Genomic DNA, 10,185 nt, shown 5'->3' on the forward strand with positions numbered 1-10,185 from the left:
GGTCACTGTTTCAGCAAAACATCTTTTATTCTATATCAAAACTTGCTTTCATTTCTACCTCATCCCCAGTTTCTACATTCAGAGATCTTTCTGCCAAGCCTACATACCTGTGAAACTTTCTTACCAAACTTTCATCCTCCACAACACCCCATCATCCCTGGAGGGATGTCTGCTGAGATAGGAGAGTGCTCAATCTCCCAGCAAGACTCCCTTGGAAAGGGAGCTACTTTCAGTTACGGTGAGAAGAAGACAAACCCAGAATCCTCTGGGAGACCCTTTGCAGATCCTTTGTAACCCATTGGCCCTCACCCTCTGATACCCACCCCCTGTATCCCTATAAAGCTGGCCCTCTGCCCCTGTGGGACGGAGAGATGTTTGTCCCTGGCCTCCCCTTCACTGGACTAATAAAGCTGCCTCGTGCAGAACAGCTATACGGGCCTCTCATCTCTCTCTCCCTGGTCTGGCCTGGAGGCTGCCCTACAGAGCTGAGCTGAAATCACGAGCTGACAGTCACTGAAGAGCTGACAGCTTCTGCACAGGCCCCCCAGCTAGCAGCTTCTACCCCACACTCTGTACCAAAGTTTGCCATGGGAGTGGGAACTTGTGGAAGTGTGTTGTGGCTCATGAGCCAGAACCTTTGAGAAGTTTTCTGTGGGAGCTGATTGAAGTGTACTGTAAAAATTGAGGGCTTGTCTTGAGAAGTGTATTATAAAGTGTAAGGGTTTGTTAGCCAACACTTTTCCAGTCTAAACTGTGGGATCATTTCTGGGGTAATTAAGGTGAGTGTGCCATAAAGCACAAGAGCTGCCAGACACATGATCCGGTGTCTTTGTTCAGCCTGATAAACGGAAGGAACAAGGGCTGGATAAAGTGTAAGGGTTTGTTAGCCAACACTTTTCCAGTCTAAACTGTGGGATCATTTCTGGGGTAATTAAGGTGAGTGTGCCATAAAGCACAAGAGCTGCCAGACACATGATCCGGTGTCTTTGTTCAGCCTGATAAACGGAAGGAACAAGGGCTGGGCATTTGAGTGATGGTGTTTGTCTTCCCAGGTCACCATTTTGTTTGATGAAACCCTGGTGTCCTGGAGGTGATGGAACATCCACCTGCCTATGGGAAGTAGAGAATTAATTCCTTGGGTTTCTTTTGCTTGTGTTCTTGGCTTTTGCTTTTCCCTAATAAACTGTTGTTTTCTCAACTCACAAGTTTTTTAGCTTTTACCTGTCCAATTCTCTTCCTAATCCTGCTGGTGGGGAAGCAAGAGAGTGGCTGCATGGGGTTTGTCTGCTGGTGACGGTTAAACCTTGACAGGCTCAGAGAGGAACTAAAAGTGATGGGGAATGATCATGCTGACATATGGGCTGGCCCTCTGGGTCTGGTGTTTTGTTTCCCCAAGAATGGCTCTGCCGACTTTGGTGTCCAGAGCTGGCTGTGCTGTCCTGGTACAGCTTGGAAGGGGAGGCTGCAGAGCAGGAGAGAAGGGTGGAATTCCCCCTCTGGAAAGGGCTGCTGGGCCCAGGGACCCCCTTGGGGCAGGGCCTTGAGGCAAAGTAGGGCTGATGATAATGCTGGAACTTCCTTCTGAGGAGCAAGGCTGGTTCCAAGTCTGGCCACTTGGAACTCTTTCCTGTTGCAAGCTGCAACAGTGTGAAACTGCCTTGATTTTATGGTAACTCAGGATGATGATAACTCCCAGAGCACCCAGGGGTCAGCAGCCCCTGCAGAAATGTGAATAAGCTTAAACATTTCCTGGTTAGTTTCATTTCCTTGAATGATTGAGGTTGTCAATTCATAAGCAGCAAACCTCATGTCATCATGACATTGTCTTTGTTTATCAATTAAATCATTCTTCTCATGATTCCAGGGAGTTCAGTGATCTTTTCAGACCTCACAGGTGTTGCAGAGTCAGTGTCAACTCAACTCCATTTTCTCCCCTTCTGGCATAACACCAATTATTCCCCTCAGTTAAACTGTGTCCCAGTGCATCTGTTTAGCAGTGCTGAACATGAAGCTTCAGAGGATGGGGAAACTCTGCCTTGGTGTGTTGGATTTTTTAGGCCTTTTGTCACGTCTTCTTTTGGAAAGCTTTCAGCTTGTTTGGGAATGTGGGTTTGGTTTCTGAAGTAGGAACTGATGACTTGTAAGACAGCAAGATTTCTTTTGGGCCCTGCTTGGATAACATTTTGTAAAAGTTGGATGAAAAAAGACCATGACATTTGTCAGAAGAAGTTTCAGTGTTGCTGAACAAGGTGCGTAAGGTCTCAGCATTTTCTGGCTGGAATTCCTGGGTCAGATGTTCCTCTCTTGTGATATTTTCCTTTTCTAAGCCTCCAACTGCTCATCCAGAGGCGACTTTCTATAAGTCCTGTGTCGTATCTGCCCCTCCCCAAATGTCTGGTTTAATATCTCAACCCTAATAATATCTGAGACAGCCCCTGAGAGCTCTTTTTAAGTGACTAAAGAGCAGCCCTCTCGTCTCTAATTAAGATTAACCTGTCTCCCATATTAGCTGTCCAAATTAATGCCTCCTACAAGATTTCATATGGATTTATAACTGCCTGAAAAGCACAAATTTAGTGCCCATGAAAACCCCTGGACAGCAGAAGCAGCAGAATCTCTTGGATAACATTTTGTAAAAGTTGGATGAAAAAAGACCATGACATTTGTCAGAAGAAGTTTCAGTGTTGCTGAACAAGGTGCATAAGGTCTCAGCATGTTCTGGCTGGAATTCCTGGGTCAGGTGTTCCTGTCTTGTGACATTTTCCTTTTCTAAGCCTCCAGCTGCTCATCCAGAGGCGAACAGGTTTCTACAAGTCCTGTGTCGTATCTGCCCCTCCCCAAGTGTCTGGTTTAATATCTCAACCCTAATAATATCTGAGCCAGCCCCTGAGAGCTCTTTTTAAGTGACTAAAGAGCAGCCCTCTCGTCTCTAATTAAGATTAACCTGTCTCCCATATTAGCTGTCCAAATTAATGCCTCCTACAAGATTTCATATGGATTTATAACTGCCTGAAAAGCACAACTTTAGTGCCCATGAAAACCCCTGGACAGCAGAAGCAGCAGAATCTAACATGACAAATTCCAAAGTTCAGTGCCAGCTGCAGTTTGACATTCAGTGCCCTGAGCTCCCTGTGTAGTTTACGGACACGTGGGTGATGTGTTCAGTGGATCTGAGTTTGTGGCCATCTCACCCCAAGACCTTTGGCTTCTTGAATGATGTGAGACTCTCATGGTTTAACCCCCGATGGCCACTAAGTACCACACAGCAGCTCACTCACTCCCTGGCCCCCAGCACCGTCTGGGTGGGGAGGAGAATTGGAAAGAATGTTGTTGGTTGAGATAAGAACAGCTTAAGAATTGAAACAAATTTTTAAAAAATAATTATAAGAACAATAAGAACAACTGTAATGGAAAGAAGAGAGGGAAAGTGAGAAGGAGAGGGAGAGGGAGAGGGAGAGGGAGAGGGAGAGGAAGAGGGAGAGGAAGAGGAAGAGGAAGGGAATGAAACCCAACAGATGCCTAATGCAGTTGTTCACCACCTGATGCCCAGCCTGTCCCTGAGCAGTGATCAGCCCCCTTCCTGCCAATTCACCACAGTTTCTATACTGACCATGACTTTCTGTGGTCTTGAATATCCCTCTGGCCAGTTCAGGTCACCTGTCCTGGCCCTGCTCCCTCCTGGTTTCTTGTGCAGCTCTGCACTGGCAGAGCAAGAGACACTGAAAACTCCTTGACTTGGGGTGAGCACAGCTGAGCAACAACTGAAACATCGGTGTATTATCAACATTGTTCTCATCCTGAATCAAAAGAAAAAAAAAAATAAAGAAGAAAAAAAACCAACCCTGGACCAGCCACAAGGAAAAAAATTAACTCTATCCCTATTACTGCAACCCTAGGGTATATCACCGTGTCCTGCAGCCGTAGGGAGGAGGAGAGAAGATCCAACAGGCAGGAATTGTGCAGCAAGATTGATTTATTTAATTATTTTATTAACTCTTTTATAGACTTTTTTCTTCATAGTCTAATTGGACAAAGGATCAGCCACCCCTTGGGGGTGATTGGCTAAAATCCTAAAACATCCATTGTCCAAATATTTTTCTACTATACTATAAACAAGACTTTTCAAGGCTGCAGGTGTTTGGTTGTTTACATAACTCTGCCACCGCTTCTGTGAGAGAGAAAAGTCTCTCATGGACTTAGAAAATAGCAACAAAATCCTTGCTAACAGCATTTTTGTATCCACATATCCCAGCCAAAACCAGGCCAGAGACCTCACAGTGCTCTTTTACCTCCATGTCCCATAAATACAGCTCAGAACAACCAGCTCAGAGGAGAAAGCCTGTGCTGTGGAGATCAGAGTGGAGACAAATCCCCATTGTGGTGGCCTGTGGTGAGTTGGATGAAATCCCTCCAGGAGTTCCTGTGTCTCCTTAGCAGGTGAAGAGGGAGAATTTGTGAATAAAACCCAGTGAATTAAACACTTCCCCTGTAGCTCCAATTGTGCTTCCCCAGTGGCCAAACATGGCAGGTGTCTTCCCAGGACACGAATTGATCCAGAACAAGGAATACTGATGTCTGCCTTGATCCACCACCACGCTTGTTTCAACAGCATCCAATTCACTCGATTCAGAGGTAGCTGTGAGATGTTATGGGACCTTCTCTGGGAAGTAGGGAAGTATCCAGACACTTCAGTGCTGGGTGATTGACTCCTGCTTGGATGTCATCAGGATGCCCCACCTTCCTTGCTGCTCAAGAAACATGGAATATTAAACGCTAATACCGCAATACAGTAATAAAGATATCACACCAGAAGTGTTGCTATGGGGACTGAGATAAGGGCAGTCAGAGACATCCTGGAAATGTCAAAATGCAGAGGAAGCCAGAGCCAGAGAAGGGCAGGATCTGTAGTGTAGTGCAGCAAAGCTGACCCTGCTGCAGCTCCCTAAATGGTTTCAGGTTTGTGCTGAGCTGATGCACTGTCACTGCAGCCTGATGGTTCCCAGGGAGCTGTAATTTCAGGACAGCAAGTGCCATTGAGTCTCCTTCCCCCAGACATAGGCAGGGGACAGCAAAAACAGTTTCTTCCTCCTCTTCCCCCATCTCAGAGCATGGACAGAGAGACTTGAGCAACTGAGACCAGACATTTAAACTGGTGTGTTAATTCACTGGAGAAGAGGAGGCTCAGGGGGAACCTTATCACTCTCTACAACTACCTGAAAGGTGGTTGTAGCCAGGTGGGGGTTGTTGTCTTCTCCAGGCAACCAGTGACAGGATGAGAGGTCACAGCCTCAAGTCTCGAGTCCTCAAGCTGTACTAGGGGAAGTTTAGGCTACATATTAGAAAAAAATTCATCACTGAAAGAGTGGTTCAGCATTGGAATGGGCTGTTCAGGGAGGTGGTTGAATCACTGTCCCTGGAGGTGTTATAAACAAAGACTGGATGAGGCACTCAGTGCTATAGTTTAGCTGACAATGTAATGTTAGGTCACAAGCTGGACTAGATGATCTAAAGGTATTTTCCAACCTAGTTTAATCGGTGATTCAAGGTGTCTGTTAATTTTAAGAACAGGCAGTGTGGTCTGGGTTGAATTTTCCTCTCTTGCATCCCCTGTCACAACATCCTGGGAGCACGTTGGACTGAGAGAAGCTCCCTGTATCTGCAGGGGTAACTGAGATCTCTGGAAAGGCACAAGTTTTCTGGAGGTCTGAACTCAACTGTCTGAGACTGTTGCACCTTCAGAAGTCACAGCTGGTGCCAGGTGCCAGGTGAGAGAGAAAACAGGGCTTTGGGACAGGATTTCCCTTCTTTGCTCACTTCCCTTCTGTGCCTGTTCCAGGTCAGCTGTGGGATCATCCCACCCCGGGGACTGCAGGGATGGAGCAGAGGAGATGGCTCCTTTTGGCTCTGGCCCTGCTTCTGGCCATCCCTGTCTCAGGTAACGCTTCCAGGAGCTGTTCTGCTCCTTTCTGGGGGATTCCAGCCTGCAGATGATCAGAAGTGCAGGAGCTGAGGGCGATGGTCTCCTCAGGAGCATCTCCCTGCCTGCGTGGGCAGTTGGCATTGGCACAGCTGCCCTGCTGCTGGTGGCACAGGGCTGCAAAGGGGCAGGGACAGCTGGGAAGCTGCATGGAATGGCTCTGGACATGCTTTTATACTTTTTATTTTTTACTTTTCTTTCAAATAAACCCATCCTGTACAACGTGTATCATCCTGGTTTCTCCCTGTCCTCTAATATTTTAGGTTTCCAATTTCCCCAATTACCATTTTGCCTCAGAGAAAAGAAGAAAAGGAGAAAGTGAAAGTGATGCCTTAGGTTTTAACTTTTATATTTTTCAAATCACTGTACAGCTTATTGTGTAACTCTGAAGTTTCTTGTAGCCTGTTAATTTCTGCTCTCTCATGCTGGGTAGACATAACAAAGCCTCTCTGGGCCTGCTCTCCAAGGACACCCAGACCATCCTAGGCCCAAAAAGTATAAACCAAAAACACTCTAAAGGGGGGCAAGCTGAGGGGAATTACATCATTAAACTGAAGCTTTAATTGGAGAAATAACCCTAACATGCAAATGAACCAAACCTATAAAAGTGTGAAAAACTTGTGAGCTGTCGTCCATCTTGGGGTCCATTTTGGCAATTGCCTCTGGCTCCCCAGGGGGTACCTTTGAAGGCCTTTCAAATAAATACCTACTTTTATTCCCTTACTCCTGTCTAGTCTCTGTTTCTAGGAGGCCTCTCAAGGCATCAAAAGAGTGAATGCCTCAAAGCAAAATCAATTTATCTCTTATAAAAACTGAGGAAAAGGTGTTACCCTTTTCATCACGTTGTCAAGTATACGCTCTAGGATTTTTCTACAAAACTGACAAATCCCCCTAAAGATCTCTTTGGATTTTATTTGTTCTCATTGTTTGGCTTTTTTCTCTGAAGATCTAATGTCTCATGGCCTTAAGGTGTATGAACAGAATGGTCCAAGGACATTAGTGAATATTTGCAACTTTCAATTCTTCCCCATTATTTGTCCCAGTTTTCTGTGCCCTTCACACCAGTACATTTTCTGATTGATTTCAGCCAGATGCTCACTCAAGTTTGGTTTCCACAGAACATTTCAAGGTCACCTCTCCTGAGAAAGTAGTTGGAATTGTTGGCCAGGATACAATCCTTCCTTGCACCATCTCTTCCACAAAGCCACTGGACAACCCCCAAGTGCACTGGATAAAAATCACAGATGGGCACACAGAGGACATCTACACATACAGGCATTTTGGGGGTGAACCAATGCAGAAATACCTCAGGCGGACATCAGTGCCAGGAGATGGATTTGCCACTGGGAACGTGTCCCTGACACTGAAGAATGTCCAGCCGGCAGATGAAGGAATGTACAGTTGCACTGTGATATCCAGGGACTGGAGCACTGATACATCCACCAAGCTCAGCATTGCAGGTTGGAGACTTTCTGGGCTGGGTGGGGAAGGGGGGATGCTCTTACAGAGGGAAAAGAGCTCTCTGAATGGTCACTGTCCCCCAGCTGATGCCGCCTCATATGACCCAACACATCACCTCCCCACTCCCAGCAGCCCGTGGGCCACATGGCAGCTGCCTTTTGATCCCTGTCACACTTTATTTCTGAGTCACTGAATGGTCTGTAAGGAGCCAAGAAAATTCAAACCATGTACCACCACCCGGGAGGGAGCCCAGGAACTGGTGATGTCACCAGCCCCAGGAAGGTCATGGCAGCCTGGGTAGTTTTAGGCAAGGAAGGAGCCCTAAACCGGAATGTTCCAGGAGACCCAGCCTGGACTGCACATTCAAAGGCAGTTGCATTGTGTGGTGAAATGGAGCAGGCAGGAACAGCTTGGAAAAGCTGCAAACAGCCTGGGGGGAGTTCCTGTGCCAAGAGATGCTCTGGATGCTCCTTGCCCAGCCTGAGCCCTGTTCTGACCCGTGTGGGGCTGGCGAAACCTCCAAGTGCTCAGCATCCCTGGCCGTGGGACTGAGGGGAATGGGGCCCTCCCTGCTGTGACTTCTCATCTGGGCTGAGATGATCTGGGCTGCCAGTTCTCCCCAGCTGGACAGTGGGCACCGTTTGTGTGCAGGTATTGATAAAGCCAGGTGGAGCTGGTCAGCCTGGATTCACTGATCAAAAATGAGCACAGAATGACAGAATCATAGAATGGTTTAGGCTGGAAGAGACCTTAAAGATCACCTTGTTCCAACCCTCTCTGTATAGACAGGGATGCCACCCACTAGACCAGGTTGTTCAAAGCCCTTTCCAGCCTGGCCTTGAATACTTCCAGGCTCCTACATATTCATACTGAAAGAGGAATATAAACAGCAAACCTTCTCCCTGCCTGTTTCATGAAATAGTGGGGAACTGAGAGGCAAACCCATCCCAAACTGTAGCTCTTTTTCAGCCAAAGGAAATTTGGCATTTATGGCAGATGGAGTGTGGGATGGCAGAAAGACCATTGGAAAGGTTGTGTGAAGGACTGACAGAAACTGGCAGAAAACTCTGAGTTAAGCAAGAGCTGTGAATCCAAGGAAGAGCTACTTTCAGGAAGACTTCTCCCACTAACAAACTCTCTTGCCTTTAAGGTACTGGGGAAGTGTTCATTGAAATTCAGGGCCCCCAAGGGCAAGGCCTAGAGCTTGGCTGCAGATCACAGGGATGGCTACTGTTTCCCCTTGGAGATTCTGAAAAATGAGATTAGAAGTGTCTAAGAGAACAGTGTGTGTGTGGTGGGGGAATAGGGGAGTGTGGGATGGCATCATTTTCACCAACGAGAGAGAGCTGTAGAATGCTGTTTTGGTCTGCCTGTCCAGAATCAGAAGCCTAACATGATAATGGACAATAAGCAGATTTTAAGGTATTCTGGAAGTGTTGCACTGGGAAAGTATCAGTTGGCACCAGAAGATACTCAGGCGGCAGCTGGGCTGTGCTGGGGAAGGTGCATCCCTGCAGCAGATGGGAGCATTGAAGAGTCCTGCATCTATAGACCCTCCCATCGTAGGGACAACCAGAGAGGTCTCCTGCAGGGAAATTCATCTCCCTTGTTCCCGATGAATCGTGCCAAAACCGGGCCAGGAGACACTTCAGAGACAGAGAAGTGGGTATTTGATTTATTCGGCACGCTGGGTATGTGGGGATCGCTCCTCCAAACACACACACCGGTGCTCCCTACAACACAGTATTAAGGGTAAAATTATGAATATTCATCACTTTCCTTGGGACAGGCGTGGTTATACAAATTATTTCTCAGAAGTCATTAGTATCATTAGCATATGGGTCATGCATGCGCTGCGTGTCCTGGTGGTCGCGCTGAGGAAGGCTCCTCTTCTTCCTCGGGGGTCTCTCTGATGAAGGCCAGTAGTCATCCTCACAGTGCACTTTTCACCTTTCTCCCTGGGCATGAGTAGTCCTTTGAGGAATGATTCAGCAGTCTCTGGGATAATCCTTGTCCCCTCTGTCTTGACAAGATTAGGGTGAATTTGGTTTCTTAGGTTTTGTAATTAACATCTGCTGTCTGAAGTAACATTTGCTGTCTCCCAATAGTTAACTGTGCTTACATGAGTTAGCTATTGACTGCCCTTTCCTCACCTGCACCCCAGATTTCCCCTTCTCACACTAAAATTCCTCATTCCACCCCAAATCCCCTGATGCCACCCCAAATTCCCCTTCTACCCCAAATCCATCTTTTTAACCCCAAATCCCTCTCTAGACCCAAATTCTTGTTTTTCCCCAAATTCCTGCCCCAAATCTCACCCCAAATTCTCCTCCCTGCATCCCAAATCCCCCCATTCCCAACCCAAATCTGCCATACCTGTCCAAAATTCCCCTGGCCCCACCTCAGATTTCCTCTTTTACCCCACACCTTCTCTCCTTGCACCCAAATCCCCTCCTATACCCCAAAATCCCTGATTTCCATGCCAAATCCCACCTCTTGTCCTAAAACCCCCAAATCCCTCCAATTCCCCCAAATTCCTCCCCATGCCCCAAATCCTCCCTTCTCACCCCAAAATCCCCATTCCCACTCCAAATCCCATGTTCCCGCTCCAATCCCCTCCCTGTACCCCAAATCCTCCATTTCTACCCCAAGTCCAAAATTTCTTTCCTCCCGCCCTCTCCTGTCCCCCAAACCCCAGCAAATCCTGCTGTTCCCACCCCAAACTCCCCCTTCTCCAGCTCCCCACC

General features: G+C 47.3%; 1 protein-coding gene across 2 annotated transcripts in view; it reads left to right on the forward strand.

Moving 5' to 3' along the window:
• Positions 1 to 5,232: 5,232 nt before the first annotated feature.
• LOC108444626 (butyrophilin-like protein 9) overlaps positions 5,233 to 10,185 on the forward strand; it is a 10,689-nt gene continuing 5,736 nt past the window's right edge. Inside the window, exons 1-3 of one of the 2 annotated variants that reach the window (XM_017725844.1) lie at positions 5,241 to 5,935; positions 7,096 to 7,437; positions 8,589 to 8,713. In XM_017725844.1, the coding sequence (XP_017581333.1) occupies positions 5,875 to 5,935; positions 7,096 to 7,437; positions 8,589 to 8,698 (513 nt within the window). In that variant the 5' untranslated portion in view covers positions 5,241 to 5,874 and the 3' untranslated portion in view covers positions 8,699 to 8,713. Of the gene's footprint in view, positions 5,936 to 7,095; positions 7,438 to 8,588; positions 8,714 to 10,185 lie in introns of those variants that run through there. The other variant, XM_017725843.1, reaches the window with a different exon arrangement.

Source organism: Corvus brachyrhynchos, unplaced genomic scaffold (assembly GCF_000691975.1).
Source record: "Corvus brachyrhynchos isolate BGI_N302 unplaced genomic scaffold, ASM69197v1 scaffold892, whole genome shotgun sequence".
In the NCBI taxonomy this organism is placed as follows: Eukaryota; Metazoa; Chordata; class Aves; order Passeriformes; family Corvidae; genus Corvus; species Corvus brachyrhynchos.